Here is a 22,885-nt window from a genome sequence, read left to right on the forward strand (position 1 = left end):
GGGGTGCGAAACTTGAACAGGACAAATGGACAAGCAGGCACATGCAAACGCCACTACCACGTGGCGTTTGTTCGTTTCTGCATCGATTGTTCACGTTAAATTTTTGCGCCCGTGCAACGGTAAGATGCTTTCGCGTGCGGCCGCTGCTCCGTCGCTCGTCACCGCGCGCATGCGCATCCAGGCATAGCCAGAGCTCTTTCAGCAGGCAACTTCTGGTATGTTAACTAGCGCAGTAATCTGGCACCATCATTAGGCACATATGCATGACATTCGGCCACGAGGAAACCAAGAATGCTTTCCAGAAAGAGCAACAAATGCGACGCTGCCAAACGAACCGAACATGTAAGTAGCACCGGAGAAATTACTGCGCTCCCAACTGACCTTACTTCCATTTCGGCCTAGCAGATGTGTCTGAATGATAGGAGCTGTGAAGAAACCCCGCAATCGTACTATGTGTGTGACCAGTAATCAATGCGAGCAGGACCAATAAACCGGTAGTTGTATTATTAGGTCTACCTTTACCGGAATCCCCTTTCTGCAGACACTATACCCAACTGGCCGTGAAACAAGAGTATCAGGTAACAAACTTGGCTCGTATTTTTTTGTAGGTCCTCGGAACACTCACAGCCAAAGTAGAGGTAGGATGACGTGGCCTCGGATCCGATGTCGTATCCCCCACGGTGCACCAGGGAGGACAGCTTGATGTTCAGGTCCTCGTCGTCCACCCGCACTCGCATCTCTCCCTCAGATGGCGTCACGCGTAGCGTCACCGTGTGCCACCGGTCGCGGCTGAGGCCTGCGAGCGCGAGCACACAACGCGAGGCCGGTGAGCAACAGAAGCGCCTGGAACCATCGCCTCCGAGATTGGTCGACACGCACTGCGCGCGCAGCCGCAGCTCGGAGGCCATGCTAACACCTCAGATCCTCCTATAAAAACTCATATTATAGGATACAGCTTAAAGAAACAGCAGTTGGCAGCCAAGGCGCAGGAACCGCATGGCGTTGTGTTACTCCACGAGCCAATCACAGAAGCAAACAAATTCGTCGTCATGCGACGTTTTCAAAATGGCGTCGTACTTGATGCCTTTTCATCGGCAGAAGCCGGTGCCTTTTCATCGACTGAAGTCTTTTCATCGGCAGAAGCGATGAGGTGTACAGCAGACATGGACAAAGTTTATGGAGTCTCAGCATTTCACTCTTCAAAAGTCCGCGCTACAATTCAAGTGCTGAGCCCGTTTTACTCACGAAACTTCAATGTAAACTGAAGTGAAACTTGACAGTTAATGGTTGCAGCGAAGCAAGCATTTTATTTCAGTTCAATAAGAAGTTCACTGGGGCTTCCAGGCCGTTTCAGAGGCAGCAGTGCGCCTGCTTTAGAAAAAAAAAAACTTCCAACCGTCACATTGCCAATTCATTGTGCCCAGAAGGAAACTACTTTGTCCTGTACTTAACTGAATGAATCAACTTTCTACAGCGGCAGAAAGTGAAGACTTCTTCGTGGAAAAGAAAGCCTGTCTTGTTCTCTCCTCTTCGAGTTCACCATTCCGACAACAGGCGGCGTGCGAGGAACCCACTCAAGCTTTTCTGTACAGGAAAAACATTGAGTCACAGTGGAGGAAAAGAACTACGAAGCTTACCAGCAAGTATGCGGCCTGTAGGGTGGGCAACACAGCAACACAGCAACAAAGAATGTCAAGCGGAAAGTCGGAGAGGCTGAACTAATTTCATGGGTGGCGGCAATGGAAAAGAAACCTGCCATGAGTAACTACTTAGAGGAAAAAACGAAATCAGGAAAGAAACCATTTATGATAACTCAAAGGGAAGCTCATTACTTTTCGAAGCGAGAACGGGATGCCTTAGAACACGCACCTATAAAGCGAGATATAAGAATGAAGAAGAAGCATGTGCTTGCTGCGGTAAAGCTAGGGAAACGATGAAGCATGTTTTATTAGAATGTGAAGACGTCTGCCCAGCAGTCGATTTAGGCACCACTGGCCTCCTTGAAGCCCTTGGGTTCAGCGGGAGTAATGGTAAAGCAAACATGTCCGCAATAGACATTAGTAAGAGGCGATTGGAGGATTGGTGGAAGAAACGTAGGGAAACGACAAAAGACGGAGACGTACAAAAGCACAGTTCGCAATAGGGGATCAGAAAAGTTGGGTGTGGTAGCGCATAGTGTTTTTTTTTTTTCATGGTTTAACCTAAGTAGGATATTAGGCAATATAGTAGCAAGAGCTTGGTGGCGCAACCCACCGCCCCGTTCCAAAGGGGACGCTCATAACATCCATCCATCCATCCAAGCTTGATGGCGCAATCAACCCCCCCCTCCCCGTTCCAAAGGGGACGCTCATAGCATCCATTCATCCATCAGCGTTAGTCAATCGTGGGGAACGTCGGCTGCTAACGAACTCATTCGCATTCGTGAAGCAAGAGCAGCCTGCGAGCGGTTTTCGAACAATCGCCACAGGTGGACGAGAAGAGATATCGAAGTGCAACCCAGTGGTAACAGAATAATAGCTCCGTCCATAGTGAAGAGAGTCGCTAGACGAGACGCGTCGTCTCCCAGACATACCTTTCCCGACGTAGAAGATCTCGTTGCCCTCCGTGTTGAGGATGTGTATGATTTTGAGCCTGCCGTTTTCAAGCATGACGTAGAGCTCGTAGCTTGGCACTTTGTCCAACTCGGACGACTCCTCCAGTAGGTGGTAGATGAGTAGCCCATGAGGCTTTTCCGTTCTGCAGGGGGAAAAATGACGAAAAAAAATGTGGTAAGATATTTTCGTGTATCGAAACGTTGACGTGAGTTTCTGCAAGCATAGCTACTGAATGCAACATAAGTAAGTCCCAGCTAGGACTTCCTGCACACTGAGCACACAAACTGGCGTTTATCTTTTACCTTTTCTTACGTATTTCATTTCCTCTTTCGACTTGCATTCTGGTACTGATATATTTGATGGCCCGCATTGTTGCAATGAGATAGGCATTCCTGTACACCGTGCCGCCCACATGCTATTCTGCATGTTTATTTTTGTTATGAATGGCATCATACATGCGTTTTATCCATTAACCGTATAACTTTCTCCTTTTCACATATTGAGTTTTGTACTTCAGTGCGCATGTCTTGTGCACATGTAGCATATTCTTTTAGTTATTGTGTATTGTACGTACGTGTGGTACGCCTTTGCTGACGTGTAACTTCTTAGTCTGCCCTTCAGTTTTAATTGATATGCACTGCTTGTACTACAGCTACGATTTGCCTATAACGCGTTTGCTATTTATTTATTATACTATTCCTCACATCAACCGACTGTATAGCACCCTCCCCTAGCGACATTATTAATTAAAGAATAATGAATAAAATAGAACGAAGCGCCGCCTATTTTGCAAGATACTACTACGACAGCGCCCCCATAAAACGAACACGCCGAGAAGGACAGGTGACACTTGATGCGGATATGTTTTTTTTTTAATGTTAGATTGGGAGCATGGCAGATCCTTAAATTTCTAAAGGTAATACCCAGCTACATGCAGCACCGGCGTGACCGGCGTTATTGCATTCCACGCAATCTCCAAAGGGAGAGCCTGTAGCTCGAGCTAGTTTCTAAGCTTCGCACACCGGTTTGTTTCCGAGCAAGCCGCGAAACGCGGTTCCTCGGGAATCGAATAATCGACTAAGACATGTCTTGAGCGGACACGACATGGAATAGCATAGCGGCCACAACTTTATTTCATATCCGTCGTTAGCATCATCATCATCATCAACAGCAGCAGCAGCAGCAGCCTGGTTACGCCCACTGCAGGGCAAAGGCCTTTCCCATACTTCTCCAACAACCCCGGTCATGTACTAATTGTGGCCATGTCGTCCCTGCAAACTTCTTAATCTCACCCGCCCACCTAACTTTCTGCCGCCCCCTGCTACGCTTCCCTTCCCTCGGCGTCCAGTCCGTAACCCTTAATGACCATCGGTTACCTTCCCTCCTCATTACATGCCCTGCCCACGCCCATTTCATTTTCTTGATTTCAACTAAGATGTCATTAACTCGCGTTTGTTCCCTCACCCAATCTGCTCTTTTCTTATCCCTTAACGTTACACACATCATTCTTCTTTCCATAGCTCGTTGCGTCGTCCTCAATTTAAGTAGAACCCTTTTCGTAAGCCTCCAGGTTTCTGCCCCGTAGGTGAATACTGGTAAGACACAGCTATTATACACTTTTCTCTTGAGGGATAATGGCAACCTGCTGTTCATGACCTGAGAATGCCTGCCAAATGCATAAGGAGCATAAGGAGTGTCAAAGTGAAAAGAAGGAAAAAACGGGGGTCTGTTCCGTACCACCGTCAGCTGCAGTTCGCTCCTCGTATATGGTAAAATGCTGTTTAAATAATATATCTGGGACCGCAAAGAGATGCGACGTAATGGTAAGGCGTTTCTCTCGCACTGACCGCTAACTCGTCATTGAACTTTCTTTTTCTTTTTCTTCAGCCAGGAATCCGTAATATTTGTTCCTCACGTCTTATTTTACACCGGCTCCACGTCAGAAAACTGCATGGCGTTCATAAGGCATCGACGGCCAACGCTGACGGCGTGATCACGCTGCTAACGTACATGCCACTGGTGACCTGGGACTACCGGGCACGCAGAGTTATATAAAGGTGCGCGAGACAGAGAACGAGCGAGTTATTGTTTACGATGAAGGTAAGCTCGAAAGGGTGCGAACGTTTTTTTATGCGAAGCATATTACTAGAGCTCAACCCAGCTCCTCAGGCGCGGCGGTGTCGCCTTCAATACCACGTGACACCGTGACGTCACGACAGAGGAGAAACGGGCTTCAACTCGCGGCGTCGCCTTCAAGGCTGACCACGTGACACCGTGACGTCACGACAGAGGAGAAACGGGGCTCCAACTCGCGCCGTCGCTCGCGGCGTCGCGGCGGTATATAACCAGCTGCGCTTGCCTCTGCTAGACACTCACGAGGTGAGATGCCTCATGGAGACAGAGCTGCTCGTTGGAATGAGAAGCGAAGGTTGCGGCGTGCTACAGAGACTGTTTCTAGGTGGCTTTGCTACGGCGCAGCGACTACGCGCCCCGCATCGGACGCGGTGAGCGTCGAGCAACGCAGCGTTCGGCGCGACGACGAAATGTGCGCCTGAGCAAGCGCCGCACGCCTGAGCCGACGCCGACGACACCGGCTTTTCTGCGACACGAGCTCCTTAACGCTGTCGCGTTAAAATAAAGGCTAGTATGCTTCGCATCCTGGGCTTAACCTTAGCTAAGCCACAGCCATTTTTTTTTATAAAGTGCACTCATGCGCAATGGCCCTAGCGCATAACACATCATACGAACACATCGCGGAAAGCGAAACCACTCTAGTAAGAATTTCGAAGACTCACTTGAACGAGAAGGTGATCTCCCTGGTCTGCTGCAGAGGCCAGAAGGTCGGCTCGACGCGAAGGAAGGACGTTTCCTTGAGGAAGGTGAACACCTGACTAGAGAGCATCAGCTTGCGCTTGGTGCCACCGGGACCAGAAATCGACGCGCCGTCGGCCGAACTGTTGCCGACGTCGTCCGCTCCTTCGCCGGCCGACGACGACGTCAGGCCGTTGCCGCCACTGACGTCTCCTTGCGACACCGCACCTATTTCGGCCGCCATCAGGTGCAAGAGCCACGCGGCCACGATGACCCGCGGCCACCTGTGACTCGACATCGTCGATCCGCGGTGCATTGCTCTCGACGCACCGTCTCTCTGAAAAGGTGCGAGCAGTCGTCAGATTTCGAAAGAAGCGAGAGTACGTATCATAAGAAGCCAACAAACACTGACACCAAGGACAACATAGGGAAAATTAATTGTACTTAATAAATGAAATAAAGAAACGACAAATTAAGGGAAATGAAAGTGGATAAAAAAACAACTTGCCGCAAGTGGGGAACGATCCCACAATCTCCGCAGACTAGAATACGTAAGTATTTCTAAACGCCGCAGGGAGACAACAAAGCGTACTTAATCAGTACATGGTAAATCGGTTCTGCAAAAGACCGCAAGCTCCATGAAGGTTCACGAAAGGTTAAGCTGTCATTTACTCGACGGGGGGACAGGAGTTTCTCAGAAAAAGAAAGAAAGAGAAGAAAGGGATCCAGCCTGGAACCAACGCCTTTCCAGGGCGGTCGCTCTTCCACCTCGGCTTGCGAAGAGGCATGCAGATCGCGGAACGAAGCCGGAGCAATCGGCAACTCGAAGCACAGAGACACTGGATATGGCAAATAAGTTCTCCGGAAAGCTCACACGGCGGAGAAAGAACTAGTTGTTGGCCTACAGTTGGTACTTGCTGCGAGAGTGTGGCTCTGTGTCTGTGGTTTGCGTGTGCTCGTGATTTCTGTGCGTGTCTGGAAGGAAGCCTGCATGAAGGGCGAATATCCCCGGACAAGTTACCAAGGGGCGCCGACGCAATTATGAATTCGATTCTACGGGTGCTATGCCTCTGCTTATGCAATCTGCACGCAAATAACCGAACAACTTCTACTATAAGCCTACACGAAAAACTTAAATGAAAACTCGGCACAGAAATATATAACGCCGAAGAGGCCTCCCATTTCACGAGCGTTAAGTGAAAATATCTAACGCTGTGCAACAAAAGAACTATTATGCGACATGTACGTGGGGAAGCTGGCGTGTTCACGTCGTAAAAAAAGTCACAGGTGTAAAAACAAAAACAAAAAAAAACTTGAGAAGCTTATCTATCGCGACGCGGTCGGTAGCATTTCAGAAAAAGTTCCTTGACGAATTCACCTTGTTCTCGAGTGTTCTACAATTTATCCCACTCTTACGAAGCAAGGAAAACGGCGTTTTAAGTGGTCCACGTGGTGAATATGCTTATCCAATACGAATCGAACGGCAGTATGTTATTGCGAGCGGACAAGTCCAATCGCAGGATCGTTCGAGCCGGGCTAAACGTCCACGCCCACGCACCTCTGGCCAGTGCATGAACCAAAAGAACAGGAATTAAGGCCTAAGTTTGTAGGCTTTCTCGTTACTTAGGAAAATTTGCATTCGAGATTCCCGGCAATGGCCGACGGTGGTGTTTGCGGAATGTACACTCGACCACAAAAGTTTACGGATCACAGGATCTCAGAAAACGTTCAAATCACCAGCATCCTGCAGCAGTAGCCAGTAGAACTGTATATGACTATATTGTTAGCATAATTGAGTCGAGGTCCGAAATGCAAGTAGCAGGCTGCATTGTGAGGATGTGGAGATATACAGTTTTTTCTCAGACTTCAAGGTCCGTAATATTTTGTGGCCGGGTGTACGTCGATGCTTTCGTGAAAACAGTTGCGTGTTCTACATGCTATCCTGCACCAATAACTGGGCACAGGGGCATTTTTTTTTATTCGGGGCGTTCACAGCTAAACATTTGCACAGAAAAAGAAAGACGCAATTATTCGTCTCGAATTAGGACGAATGCGCTGCCTTCTGATACTAATATGGCGGCACTTGAGCACCCGAAACCAAATCGAATTCAAGGGTTTTGCGTGTCGAAACTACGGTCTGCTTAAGAGGCACGCCGTAGCTGTGGCCTTCGGATAGATTTCGACCACTTGTGGTTGTGTAACCTGCGCCCAAATCTAAGCAAACAGGCGTTTTCTTTTCTTTTTCTTTTTTTTGTGCATTTCGACCCTCTCCAATATACAGTTGGGATCGAATGCGCGACCCTGAGCTCATTAGCGGTGCGCCACAGCCGCTAAGAGACAGCGGCAGGCCACCTGAGTCCATAATACGTTGCTTGTCAGTTCACAAAGAGCTAAAGGCATTGCTGTTTTCTACCGACGAATTGCTCGTATTAGTTACAACACGAACAAAACACAGAACGAAGCAAGAAATAGTGTTAGAGAAATTAAGTCTTACGTTAATTAAAAACAGGCTTGTATGATCTGCTTCATTAGTTTCCTCACTGCACTAAATTTATACTCTTGAATTTGAGCTTTTTTCAGTTATCTAGCCCCTTTTGTAAAATTGTGTGTGGTGTCATGCGTAAGTATGCGGTGGCGTCATATGTAAGATCCTCTGGTATGCAGGGGATTGCGAAGATTCGAATCTTTAGAATAACAAATCAAATATTGTTTTATCCAATTCGATCGTGGAATCGAATAGCCACTATTCACAAATGCGAATATTTTTCGAATACGTTTCGAATATTTCAAAACATAAAATTGGAGCAAAAGTGCGGTAAATTTTCACTCCCGCAAGCACAGACATCAAACATCGCAACTTGCGTAATGAAGCAAGCTACGTCATTTAGGTATCCATACTTTACAGGCTGTGCAGCGATCATTTGCATTCTCTGAAGAGCCTACTAAAAAGGAAGAGGTCCGGACACCAGCCAAACTAGTTTAAAATAGATATTTACGTTTCGGCTCCCCTGCGGGAGCCTTCTTGACAATGAAAACTCACAGACGGGCTTACGTTATACTCTCGACTTCATCTCTGAAGAGCTGTGTGCATGCGAAGAAACTACGTGTTGGCTCCTGATGCTCCGTTTGTGCTCTTAATACACACTTCATAAAGTACCATTTGATGACAGAAACTTACTAACTTTACGAATAGTAGGATGTAGACATCGTTCTATACTAATCGCGATAACGGCCGATCATCATTAGAAAACTATTCCAAACTATTTGATTCGATTCGCTTTTGGCACTATTCGATTCGTAGTCAATTAGGTCTCAAACATCATATTCGCACACCCCCTACTGGTATGTATATATATGCAAATTGTTCTTGTGTATTTTTTGCTGAGTTTATTTCTGCTATGGATGGAAAACTTTATTAAGCAAGTGAGTTTGGACCGTACAAGGTCTCAGGGCCACCGCACAGCCCTCACATTACGCGCATGTGTCCAGGCCACGTAGGGCCATGGCACTGGCACCCCGGTTCACACAGCGAAGTTGCGCGTCCGGGTCCTGCGACGCAAGGAGGGCCTCCCATTCCTCCCATGTACCGATGGCGGGCTGTCCCTGCGGGGGAGGATCGGCAGGGCAGCCGAAGAGGATGTGGTCAAGGGTGGCATGCGATTCTCCGCAGAGAGTGCACTCTGGGGAAACATGGCGGAAGTGGGATAGAAGCTGAGGGGTAGGAAGAGTTCGCGTCTGGAGTCGCCTCCAGAGGATTTGTTGGGAGTGGGATAGGCGGGGGTGGGGAGGGGGATAGAGTCGACGGGCAAGGCGTGCTTGTTGAGTTAGTTCTGAGAACGTGTGTGCCCGCTCCCTCGAGAAATCCCGGCTGGGGTCGCCATTTGCCCGGCAAATAAGTCCTCAGGCTATGTTATCGGCGGCCTCATTTCCGGGATTGCCAGAGTGAGCCGGAACCCACACGAGCTCAATACACCTATCGGGATTTAGGGTGCACATTCTCAATATCTGCCACGCGGGGGGATGGACGCGTCCGCGGGCGAAGTTAAGAATGGCTGTTTTGGAATCGCTTAGTATATAAGCCGCATTGGTTTGGGCAATGGCTATTGCTATAGCTGCTTCTTCTGCTTCTTCCGGGGTACAAGGTGGGTCTATCAAATGGGTAAATGGGGGGGCTTCTGGATGATAAGCCACAGCTACTGAACGGTCTGTACCACACGCGGCGTCCACCCAGCGCACATCCTCTAAAGTGCCATATTCTTTATGGAGAGCTTTGGCCCGCGCGACTCGGCGGGATTGATGGTATTCAGGGTGGACATTCTTAGGAAGGGGTTTCAGGATAAGCGCGGAGTGTATGGCTCGAGGGAGAGAGATGAAGTCTGTCGTGTGTGCCGGTATGCGAATTCCCAGAGAATCCAGTATATATCGTCCAGTTTCCGTGCCAGCCAGACGAAGGTACTGTGTGTAGCGATGTGCATCTATAAGTTCTTGTATAGTGTTGTGCATTCCTAATTTTAAGAGTCTGTCCGTGCTAGTGCTCTTTGGTAAGTTTAGCGCTGCTTTGGTAGCCATGCGGATAAGAGCATTGATCTTGTCTTTATCCGAACAGGAGAGGTTCAGGTAAGGAGTGGCGTAAAGAATGCGGCTAAGCACAAAGGCATGCAGCACCTTCAGATTATCTGCTTCGTCTAGACCGGCTCGTGAATGTGAAACCCTTCTAAGAAGATGGATGACTGAGTAAGTGGACTGTTTTAGTGCTTTCAGGGTAAGGTTGTTTTTCCCCGTGTCCTGTAAATGCAGGCCAAGAATGCGGAGGGTAGGTGTTTGCGGTATGGGAGTGTCATGCAGGTAGATAGTGATGGGGGAGGTAGGGACGCGCCGCGGGCGGATTATGAGGAGTGCTGACTTTGTGGGGGAGCATTCAAGCCCAATGTTTGCCGCGTGAGTAGCGATAGTTGTAGCGGCTTCCTGAAGGGTCGATTCTATGTCGCCATCCGAGCCGTATGTGGTCCAGACCGTTATATCATCCGCGTAAAGTGTGTGTCCTAAGTGCGGGATGCGGCTGAGAGCCTTGGCCAGGGGGATGAGGGTGAGGTTGAAGAGGAAGGGAGATAACACCGCCCCTTGCGGGGTACCAATGTTACCAAGCGTGAAGTGGGGGGTCTGTATATCATCTATATGCAGTGAGGCTGTGCGACCGTTTAAGAAGGCCCGGATATAGTTGTAGGTCTTAGGCCCCAACTGCAGCTCTTGGATGCCCTGCAGGATGGCGCTGTGTGTAACTTTGTCGAATGCTTTGGTGAGGTCGACTGCCAGGATTGCTCTGGTGTGATGTAACATGTCATTGAGGATAGCGTGTGAAATCTGCAGTAGGGCGTCCTGTGCCGAGAGGTGGGATCGAAATCCTACCATAGTATGGGGATATAGTCCATGGGATTCCATGTGTTGCGTGAGACGGGTGAGGATGACATGCTCAAACAGTTTGCCCAAGCACGAAGTCAGCGAAATGGGACGGAGGTTTTGGGCGTTAATGGGCTTGTTTGGTTTAGGAATGAATATTATTTTCCCGTGCTTCCATTCAGCAGGTAGCACCCCCATTTCCCAGCACTCATTGAAGTAGTCGGTGAGAAGGGAAATTGAACGGTCATCTAAATTTCTGAGCATGACATTTGTGATTTGGTCCTCCCCAGGGGTTGAGTTTCGGAGCTTGATAAGGGCTGCTCTGACTTCAACCTCCATAATGGGGGCGTCGAGGGAGGGTTGATCGGGGCCTACATAGTCGGGATATGATACAGCTTGGCCCACAGTGGTATAAGTTGATTGGAGTTGGCGTAACAGTGCTTGATGATTTTGGCGATGTTTATGGGTAAGTCTTTTTAGTGTGAGCCGAGTTTGCTTTTTAGTTTGAGTGGGGTCTATCTTATGTCGCAAAAGATGCCAGGCCCTGGTGGAGGAGAGATTACCTCGTAATCCGTCACATAATTGGTGCCAGTTAGATTTACTGAGTGCGGCACTGTGTTCTTCTATTTGTTTCTGTAGTTGCGCTAATTTTAGCTTAAGTTTCCGATTTTGCTTCTGGGTTTTCCAGCGTGTGAGGATACTGCTTTGAGCTTGTAGTAGGTGCGCTAAGCGACTGTCTGCAACGGGAGTCTCGGGGGTGGCATCTAATGTTTGCGTGAATGCCTGGACATCCTGTTTCAGCTCTGTCATCCATGTGTGGAGGTTAAAGGGGGATTCTAATGTTTTGGCCTCTCTGTGCTTCCGAAGATTATCCCAGCTGGTAATCCTGACACGGTAGGCTTTAGCTTTTATGGCGAAATCAAGCTGTATAGTTATGATATAATGATCACTGCCCAGGGCCTCATTTGAGTTTGTCCACACTGGTGTGGGAAGGTTGCGACCAAAAGTAAGATCTGGGCTTGTGTCGGCAGTGACACTATTGCCGATTCTTGTAGGTGTGCTCAGATCATTATATATGGACAGGCCGTGCATCTGAAGGGTGTTGTGCAATTCCGCTCCTCTCTTGTTAGTGCGTGTGTACCCCCAGTCTACATGTGCGCAGTTGAAATCCCCTAATATAATGAGGGGGTCCTTTTTTGCAGCGTTGGAGGCGGCTTTAATTAGAGAGATTAAATCTGAGACCGGTTGCCTCGGGAGGAGGTAACAGTTGAGGATGAAGAGGGGTTGAGATCTGTGAGTGGAGGGGATTAATTCTATGAATGTGTGAGCTACCGGCGAGGTTAGTACATGACAAGTGTATGGTACGAAATGTTGGAGATACGTCGTAACCCTGGGGTTTGGAGTGGTGTCGGAGGGTACCAGAGCGTATCCTGGCAGCGATAAATTTGTGCCAGCATCCTGAAGTGCTACTATATCAGGGGGTGTGGAGGAAGCAGAGAGGAGCTAGGTACCGAAATCGCCTGCCGTCTGTGCACACTGGTTTTATGGGAGGATGGGGTTAGTAAAGCTGACTTAAAGCTGACTTTTTTTTTCATACCCTCTTCATCACACCTCACATGTTGTGAGAAATAAACTCGATCTGATAAACGTTTCACTGAGATGCAGGAACAGTCAGGGCAATAGAAATTAAACTGGCCAGCAAGACAACTCATCGAGGCTTAGAGCTGCAACCTACGTCTCTCGTGTTACACGTGCAGTGCGTTCCGTTAAGCCACGGAAGATGAAGGGGACACTCTCCTGAAGAATCTGAAAAAAAAAAAGGACCTTCCGCATGCGTGCCTGCAACACCTTATATTTCCCGAGGGATCAGTTAGAGCTCACAAAGAAACTTCACGTCTCCTTATCGAATTTTTAAGACAGACTGGTTTGAGTGACATGTGGTGAAACCCTTCAGCGGTATTGTGCGAAACCCTCGGGCGGAGCAATTGCCGGCCTTGATCGCCAGGCTAAACCCGCCTGTTGCTACAATTCACCACCACCACCACCACAAGCCAAGGCGGCGGCTGTTCTCCCGTCTACTTCCTCGGGTATTTCTGCACGTGTGCTAGATTTAGCCCCTGGGAGTGTTAGCCAGCGCAGCTCGCGGCCATGGCGGTGAATGTGGAAAACCATTTTAACCGCAAGCGATCGCGTAACACGTGAACAAATCAGGATCCAGCAACTGGCCAATGAACCGCCGTGTCCTACCGGTGCCGAAAATGCTACTAAATTCGAGGCCCCCAATGTGCATTGAACGAGGAGGATAAGGCGATCCGAGGGCTTTCTTTTTTCTTAATTACAGTCACACGAAGAAAGCAGACAATGAAGCCGGAGAAACCGTATGGGAAGTATACTGTTATACGTTTAATTGAAAGAGCGAAATAATGAAAAAGGTGGGATAGGGGAAGTAGGGTGGAGGAAAAAATGTGATCTTCTGCATGGTGCGGTTGTTATTCTGCATGTAAATTACCGCCAAGCACCTCCTCCTTCTTCATCTCCCACTTTCTTGTGATCTGTTTCCTCATTACCCAGTGTAGGAAATGCAACCAGAAGTTACTATGTTTACTTTTCTTAACTTTTATCGCTTTCTCTCTCCATCGTTAGTTAATGAAAATAGAGGGTGAGACAGATACGTGACATCTTACGCGCCCCAAGATACATAGAAAACGATCGAGCAGAACAAAATGGAGGACACTCAAATATAATTCCAGATGTAGCGTAGAATATCTTAAATAAGTGCGGGCACTAGTATTTATGCTTTTATGAACACATTTTTATTGCATTAATTAATTTGTTCTCGTTTAGAGGCTGATCGCAAGTACCAACACACTGAGGGTGACATACACGTATACACGTCGAAACCACCATGGTGAGCCAGGGTTTGTTTGGTGTAGTAGCCAGGCTATATAAGTCATATCATGAGAAGCCAACAAACAACGACCCCAAGGAAAACATAGGGGAAATTAATTGTGCTTACTAATTGAATTAAAGAAATTATAACTTAATGGCAATGAAAGTGGATAAAAAAACAACTTGCCGCAGGTGGAGAACGATCCCACATCTTCGCATTACGCGTGCGATGATCTAACCAAATGAGCTACCGTGGCGCGGTTTCCCCATTCACTTTCTTGGATATTTATGTGTTACTACTATAACTAACCTTGGGAATGTTAGTCAGCGTCACCACTCACAAACCATGGCGGCGGATGTGAAACATCTTTTCTGCCGCAGGCGTCACGAGTACGTGATCTTTCTGGATGGAGGCAACCGGTCAATAAACCCGCTCAATTGGTTAGAGCATCGCACGTGCAGTGCGAAAGTTGTAGGATCGTTCCCCACCTGCGGCAAGTTGTTTATTCATCCACTTTCATTGCCATTAATTTATCATTTCTTTAATTCAATTAGTAAGTACGAGTAATTCCCCCCTATGTTTTCCGTGGTGTCTTCGTTTGTTGGCTTCTGATGATATGATAAATTAAAATCGGGCCCCTCGGTTAACTCCCTTTCTTCTCAGGCTATATAAGGTCACATTACTAGGGCCGACCTCTTCACCGTTGTTTCATTAACGTTCCTCTCTCTAGGTGCGTTTCAAAAGCTTAAGTTTTATTCACGTGCTACAAATATAAGCGCAAACATTTTCTTTTTTTCATTGCACTGCGATCGGTCCGAGTCTTCATCGATCGGGATTCAATCTTGTGGCCCCACGTTCTGCATGATAACGCCACATTGAAGCATATAGGCACCTCATTGTTGTGTTTTGCGACTTTTGCGAGTCGTTGTGTTTTGCGTTTGTTTTGACGCATTAGTATAAAGCGCCTTGGGCGGAATTCACTGAAGTTCTCTTTGGCCATTGGTCGGCCATCTGCGATAATATGTCCAGCGTCAAGATTGGCTGGAATTTCATCTCACAAACACTTTTACAGCGTAAGAACTCTTCGCGAATAGGGTTCTCGTTTCTTACGTACAAGTTTATTTCGCTGGTTTCCGCCTTATTTTATAGCGAGGGATGCCTTGGAATTGAGCCAACGTTCCGACAAGCCGGCTTGTCTTCGTCAAGGCCTCATGAAGGCAAGTTCCGTTGTAGAAACGTTGGCTTCGCGCTGGAGCACCTCCTGATCGGCCACTACCGGTTGCAAACGCTTGCTGGCAAAAACGTCGCGTACGCTGTAAAATAATTTGCACCCTTATTCGCTGTTAAGGATGTAAATTATTTTACAATGCAAGGTGGGAAATAAATTCAAGAAGCGGGGCTCACCGATGGGCAGCAAGCGTGGTGCTTGGGTTTCCGTCTGAACTACGCCATAGTTCCTCCTGAAATGAATAAGCGTAACGTAAGTTTCAGCTCCCCGGCCGCTCTTGGCTGACCCTGCCAGATCACGGCCAATCAACCACCTAAACTGGGACGCGGAGATTCATAGCGGTCACGTGAAAAAGTCGCACGACCGTCGCGAAAGCCTTGGCCCACTGCTTAGCGCCGAATGATGAATTGAAAGAGAAGAGCGCACAGAGACGTGCGAGTGACATTTGAGGGCCCAGCTGAGGCAACGGGTGTTAGCTTTACGCTTTGTCGTGGTATAGTTAAAGTACTCGTAAGACAGCGAGTTAGTTCTTGTCAGACAACCTCGAACTGGTTTCACCAAGTTGGTGCAATTGCTCGACTTCACCGCAAAAAAAAAAGAAAAAGAAACTGCTTGTAAAAGGAGGAAAAGACTTCCCTGCTTTCAGCATGGGCCCATCGTGTCATACTGCCTGTAGAAGTGGCCTACGAAGGAAGTCTATGCGTCGTTGAACGCGTTGAATCGCGGGCATTTTTACAAAGCAAGCACAGTAGCAGAACTTTTGCGAAGACGTGCTCTGATGAAGTGTTTTATGCGTGACACGTACCCCAAGAATATATTGGAGAACCACGGAAATAAACACCTTATTTCTGTTCCCCTTCCCTTGCTCCGCCATAGTTACAGAACAAATGATCATTTTCAAATTACCCGTTCTTCAACTTCAGGCATGTACATATATGGTAAAACATGTATCACCAAACAACAAGTTGCAACAGCTCACATGAGCAGGGCAGTGCGGTAGGCTCCAATCAGTCGTAACAGCACCCGCTGAAGCAGTAAACATTAGCCAGTACTCGTCAAACGCTACGATACTGCCCCGATGTGTTGTTGATGACGTGATGACGTAACAGGTACGTAACACAAGCTCGAAATCAGGGATTGGACAATAATCAGGTGGTTACGTCCGACGGGGTCGCGCATTGGGCACTTCTTTTGCTTCAGTAATGAAAAGAAGTACCACAATCATTTTTTTTCTTGTCTTCTCGAGCAATCAATCGACTGAGCAAATTCACTGTTGTCAAGCTACGACATAGGGATCACGCATGCTTACAAAGCGGCACTTGGTAGAGTATAATGCAACAGTGCACTTTAGCGTCGGGTATCTGGCACTGCCATTTCCAAATGAATAATTGGCTAGCGGCGATAACGGGTACGGCTGTCTCTGCGTTGTGAAGAACGACACTTATAACCACCGCTCTGTGTATTTGCGCACGCCCCCAACCCCTGCTACTTCTACGAAATTTTTGGCTACACTCGTCACATTTCACGCTTTTCGAAATTTCCCAAATCGTGAATTGTAACACTTGTAGCTCGAGAGAGAGAATCTCGCCGTGGCTTCACATAAAAGCACTGCTCATTTTCTTCTGGCGTGTACGTCTTGCGGTTTCTGTAGAACATCGATAAGTAACAGTCGCGCGTGAGATAGGCGCACACAAAAGATCAGCAGGCCATGCGCACTCGGACTAATTTACGCAAATGAACTTTGAGAGTATTAATTATTCGTCCACTAATTAGGTCGCTCCCTCACAGCAATATTGCAGAACGTGCAACCTGTACTCCAGAACTTATCTGTGGTCTTAAGAATGTAAAAAAAAAAAAGAAAAGGAGCACCAAAAAGTGAAACGGCGGTAGTGGATATGTCGAAAGGCAGCGTATACGTATAGAAACCGACGCCCTTTGATAACCACACCCTGGGCTGCTTAGCAGGTTCCTCCCGAGAGATTTTGTCGTTTTGCTGCTTCAACGGTGGAAAATGTCCGAGCTGCCTCGTAACCTTTACAGATGCAGCAGACCGTATACGCACGAATATTTTATGCCTGCGACACGCCGTATAGGTATGCAGCGGCGTAGCACGTCGCAAAATGACGCAACCTCTCCATGCCCAGGTTGCGCAACGACGAATGTGCCGCTTCCGTCCTAACGCAGCATAATCCAGTAAAAAAAATGCGGGCAGGCAGGCAAGTTACGAAATTGGAGTGCGTGGTCCCGAGAGGAAAAAGAAAGATCGAGAAGACGAACACTAACCAAAACAACAGTCTTCTTTTTTCTTTTTTTTTCAATTGAGTTAGGCAAGAATTACGCGAATCCTAGTGAAAAAAAAAAGAAACAATAAATAGGTTGATGCAACCAGTGATAAAATAGAGCTTCATTTTATCTTTTCTGCTGTTGCTTTCGGCTGTGATATATCAACGGGTATATAGTGACCCGGTTGGCCAACTCAAGTTTAAAGCTTCAGAGATGAAGCTCACGCAGTCACGTACACGAACAGCTTGCGAGCCCACGAACGTGAACGTACGCGCTAGCACGTGCAGAGTAAAACATGCAAGATAACAAACAAACAAAAAAACAAACCTTCAAACTGAAGCTTCAGCAGCAGAACCAAACAGCCGCTGAGCCACCTTGACCGAGATGCTTTGCACGTGGTTAAGCTTCTAATTCGCAGCAGCACAAAAATTCCCGCTCCCGCGTTAACGCATTCGGTCGACAAAAAAAAAATATGTTTATTTTCACGGCCACGCAATAACAACGTGACCCACCCGTCCCGTCGGATGAAAACCTTTCACGACATCGCAACCACATCTCATGAACTTGGCCTCAGCTCCGCTCCCACCACTCCAACCTATAGTCTCACCCAACTGTTTAGAAGCGACTCTAATCGTGAAGCTTTTCCTCGGCTGAACTGATTGTGCAAGGCAGCGTTTGCCTTTCGCCTGAAACGGTCACTGCGCGTCAGTAATACTTCTTGGTGGTTCCTACGACGAGCATCTGCTGGAGAGCAATTGCTCTATATATCCGATACATCCAAGTGTTCGCTCAGAATGTCATGTTACAATACGTTTCCTCGCGAGTCACCGTGGACAGTTACTGCTGCGCCGTGACCAGTATACTCAATAGATGGCGCTGCTGTCCACTCTTCACACTTTATGTTGATCATGATTTATGTTAAGGTCACAGAAATACGACTGGAAATGAATGGATTTGTTTTCATCTACTAATTTCTGGGGTTATACGCGCCAAGGGCACGGTTTGATTATGAGGCACGCCTTAGTGAGGGACTACGGATTAATTTTTACCACCTGGGGCTCTTTGACATGCACCCAATGCACTGCACATGGGCGTTCCTGCCTTTCAGCCCCGTCGAAACGCGGCCGCCGCGGCCGGGATTCGAGCCCGCGACCTTTGGCTTATTCGCGCAAGGCCGTAGCCACTACGCCACCACGGCGGGTGGTTGTGATCTATCTTACATCCGTAATGCGTTAAATGAGCAACAAAAGGCCCCAGGATCATGTATGTGCACGACATATTATGCTACTAGCGGACAACTAATGCACGCGATTTACAGAGACTTGCGAATATAAGTGACAATGCAGCGACGGATCTAGACCTTCAGCAACTAGCACAGAGAAATCAGGAATTATGATGTTTAACGAAGATACGAGTAATTACGAGACATTGATTCTACAGCAAGTCGTACCGGTAGTCAAGCAATACGCGGGCTGATCATATTTATGTTTTTTGAGAAATTTTTAGAAATCGAAGAGGTTGACATTACTAGCACGACAAATTGTTGCACATATGCTAATTGTAACACAGCGCTAATTAACGAACAATCACTAATTCAATACTTAATTAATTATACATTAAAATCGACATTGAATTTACAATACAGGTGCTTGAGAGAAACCACTCCCCTTCATTGCCTGCAAGCACACGGTGAAAGCGCTATCCATGTACGAAATTAGCGCCTATAGGATTCACAAAGCCGCGTTATATGAAACCGCGGTCACCATTACAAAGGTCGATGCGGTGGCGTTGGTTGCCATGGTTACCACACCTTAAAAGGGTGATAGTTTGGGTGACTGAGCAGCCGTGTAGCGTTGAGTTGCTGACCTCGAGGTGGTGGGTTGGGTTCCCAGCAGACAGGGGCGGAACGCATGAGCATTCGTGCACTTTGCTTTAGGTGGTTCCCAATTGGTGAAAATCACTTCGCAGAGTCCCCCTATAGAGGACGGCCCTCATAAACCAGCGCGCCAGTTTCAGGACGGTAAGGGCGCCACAAATTCGATTTCGTTCCGATGCTCAACGTGCCAATTAAAACGACGCTCGGGCTATGAGAAAAGCCTGAGCGGAGCGCTCCGCATTGATTTCAACCACCCGGGGGTTCTCTAAATGCAGCTAAATTCATCTCTCTCTCTCTGTCTCTGTGCACCTAAATTTAGGTGCACGAGCGTTCTTCTATTTTGCCCCCCCCCCCTCCAAATTCGGCCGCGACCGGCGGGCATCGAACCCGCCCCCTCGAGCTCAGTATGAAGCGCGACGCCGTAGCCACCGAGAGCCACCGATCGAGGCGGGTGTAACCCTCGTGATTAACGGAAACCACGCAGTTGATTGACATCCGGTAAATCTTGGCAACGCGCGTCTGTACAAGTGGTGCCCCTTCGCTGATTTCTGTGTGCTTCTGCTGACGTCTACGCGCGTTCGTGCAAGAGCTTCGTAATCGCTCGCCGAATCGGTGGGCCGCAGCGCAGTGACACGTACGAGACGCGCCCAGATATATGGTCTCCCGCACAGATGCGCCCCTGTTGCGGCGGGCGACGACGGTTACCCGGGATGACGGGCGCGCTCGATCGCATCGGCGTCCGCTCGTGCGTGAAACCGGATCAGGCAGGCAGCGACGAGGGCCGTGCATGCGATATACGCGACGACGTTCCCGGCACTGGCGCACAGTGTGCAGCAGCCGGCCTGCAGCGGCGATGACACGCTGTGCGCGCAGTCGGCGCTGCTAGTTGGATGCAGTACCAGCAGTACCTGGCGCAGTCCGTGCGAGTATACCGTGCTGCAAGAGTTGGCGTCGGGCATGTCACAAAGGGCTAGCTGGCCCATGCCGTCGTCCGACTCATCGACGCTAAGGACGTTGTCGAAGGGAGCAACGTGTTCTCATCGAGAACGAGGAGTACTGGGTTTATTTACAATATCCACCCGGATAGTGAAGAACGTTACGCCTCATCTGTCTAGCATGACTGAAGTGAAGCACACTGAGGAGGCGAGAAAGTTCGCTTAAACCCCCTGCGTCCTCCCTAGATCCCTAGGCCAGGGAATTCTGCCGTCCCACCTTCGTCCAACCGGAGCGTCCAAAGTCGTCGAAGGAGCCGCGCTGAGGGCGAAGGTTCACACAATCACTCCGACACATTTCTTCACTGAACGCAAAGAAAGCAGGGGAGCTTCGTAGACAGGGAATTAAAAAAGCCTTGACTTGACAGGATACAACGCTTGACACAAGCTGGAGCGTCTTCGATAACCATGGCGGTTATCGAAGTCAGTGAGGAAAGGCCGTAGAACACCCTTCTCGAGGAGTTTCTTGATCCCATTCGTCCTTGACCGCGACAGTGAACCGACGAACAGCACTCGATCCGCCCAACGTGTCTCGCCTTGCTGGCGCCGCAGATCTGTCCGAGGGGGACGAATTGTTAGCTTCACGAAGCGATTCGTGGCAGTGGTGCAGGAGAGGCCAGAATGTCACTGTACCCCCGCTGGCCATTCGTAACAGTGTACACCCGATCGGAAAAAATTGGAGTACGCTTACGCTTCGCCTTCAAGAGTAGAACGCGAGAGCTTTCCCGTCGACCCGCTAAAGGGTGTAAGACAATGCGCTACGGCGCAACGGTTCAGAGGAACTCCCTCATCGCCCCGACGTGTGCAGGGAACCAAAACAAAAGATCGAGTGTATGGAGGTGTTGCCGTGTTTGGCGCCTTTCAGAATTTGAATTGCCTGCCGAGCTACCCGTCCTTTCTGGAATGCACTGACGGCCACTTTAGAATCGCTATACACCCTTTCTCTCCAACCGTCTTGCATGGCGAGTGCAATGGCCACTTGCTCGGCCACCTCTGGGTTCGTCGTCCGGATGGAAGCACAGTTGATAACTTTGCCCAGCGTGTCAACGACGGAAACCGCAAAAGCCTTGCCGTCTCGGTATGCAGCTGCGTCCACGAAGCTTGCTTCGATCGTGTCCTTGCTTATTTGCTTCAGTATATTCAATGCTCTTGCCTTGCGACGACCTGCGTTGTGAACGGGATGAACGTTGCGCGGCAAAGGGGCGACCACGATCTTCTCCCCTATTTCTCAGGGGATTTGGGTGTTTTAAGCCAAGTTCTTGGAGAATAGTGATTTATACGGACTCCGCTGATAAAGTGAAACGCAGTCTGCCGAGGTACGGCGACAACCACTTTGATAAAGATAGTTTCTCCACAAGAACATTTCCATCGATAATCGATATTAACACACTTGAGCATACCAGTTCAGCATGGCTGAAGTAGTCAACAAGGAAAGCGTGCCAGACGTGAGTCAATTTTCAGTAAATACACCAGAAGACGTCACTGAATTTCGGTAAAGATTCGATACCATTTCTCGCAAGGCATAACCAGGGACCACCAAAAACAGCCAGAGTAAAATATGGCTCCGAAAAAAGACGCAATCCGTCCGAGAGATAACTGCTGGTTTATATGCCATGGCTGCTGAAGGAATGCATGCAGACGCGGTTGGACGCTCCACGGTATCAATCGGTGTAATCAGATTATCTAAGCGATTCAGGAACTCCGGCCGAAGTGTTGTTTTTGTAGTACAGTAAACCAAACCATTCACGATTATGTTTATTGCTATGATAACGATATTAGAATCATTTGGCGAAGCGTAACCGAGAGAATTAAAACAGCCCAAAATGCAAGAGATAGCAAGGATACGGGACACCACAAGCAGTTCTGGGTCCGTATTCACGAAAAAAATCGTACGCTTGAATTGTTTGTAAGAACAAATTTCAGACACGGACAATGCTAAGAATCATGACGAGGACGATTAATTAACAATAGAACCTGTCAATACCTTCACTTATGCGCCGTCTGAGCAGAAGCGCTGGGTCGTCACACATGTACCGACACTCAGTTGTACCGCTTGTCACAACATGCTTCTCAATGAAATGTCACGAGCACGGCAAGTAGTTCAAAAGTGCGGTCTGTTATTAGAGACGGCCTTTCTGGCATTCCCAGTAGGCGATAGAGGAGACTAAAACGTTAAACCGGCGATGCTTTAGGCTCTGCACCGAGCTTGTACCTTCTAGAGAATCGTGCGCTTCTCAGCTTCCAAAATAGCTTAACATGCACAAGACAATACTGCTTAATCGGTTGTGTATTCTACTTAAGTTTGTATACTCCCGCATAAATAAACCGACACGTTCCGGGCTACGGGCACGGGACAGAATGACAACCTCGTAAACTTTGCGTATAGCAGCGGAAAAACTGAAAGAGCTCACATATAGAAAGAGATGTCGTACTGTGGGTATGTGTGCACGCAAAAGCTGCGGCATTCAGTGCTTGTACGGCAATTCGTGCTCAGCAATGATTTATACGTCTGCGATAGCACGCGCTGCTGGTTTTTGTACATCCGAGTCCTTCCGCACGTTCATCTGCATGCCGGGTCCGTTATTCGAGGCAGTTGCCGCGTGTATCTAAAGAATCTTGTCACGATTTTTGTGTTTTTTGTTCACTCAATTGCCCACTCCTGCTTATGGCCGGTTCGGGGCTTGCAGTACTTCTGAAATAACGAAATAAATAAATGAATGTCACACAAATGACGTTGCTGTCATTATGTGCCCATCCAAGTTCATCGAAAATGTAAAAAACTTCCTGTTACTGTGACTATGTATTTTTATTCTT

General features: G+C 48.3%; 1 protein-coding gene across 8 annotated transcripts in view; it reads right to left on the bottom strand.

The window, feature by feature from the left end:
* axo (axotactin) overlaps window positions 1–22,885 on the bottom strand; it is a 224,121-nt gene that overhangs the window by 88,029 nt on the left and 113,207 nt on the right. For all 8 annotated transcript variants that reach the window (XM_070540822.1, XM_070540819.1, XM_070540820.1 and 5 more), the window contains 4 exons: window positions 15,097–15,152; window positions 5,390–5,742; window positions 2,573–2,736; window positions 626–796 (listed from right to left, as the gene is read on the bottom strand). In XM_070540822.1, the coding sequence (XP_070396923.1) occupies window positions 626–796; window positions 2,573–2,736; window positions 5,390–5,721 (667 nt within the window). In that variant the 5' untranslated portion in view covers window positions 5,722–5,742; window positions 15,097–15,152. The remainder of the gene's footprint in view (window positions 1–625; window positions 797–2,572; window positions 2,737–5,389; window positions 5,743–15,096; window positions 15,153–22,885) is intronic.

The sequence above is a fragment of the Dermacentor albipictus genome, chromosome 6 (genome assembly GCF_038994185.2).
Source record: "Dermacentor albipictus isolate Rhodes 1998 colony chromosome 6, USDA_Dalb.pri_finalv2, whole genome shotgun sequence".
NCBI classification, from domain to species: Eukaryota; Metazoa; Arthropoda; class Arachnida; order Ixodida; family Ixodidae; genus Dermacentor; species Dermacentor albipictus.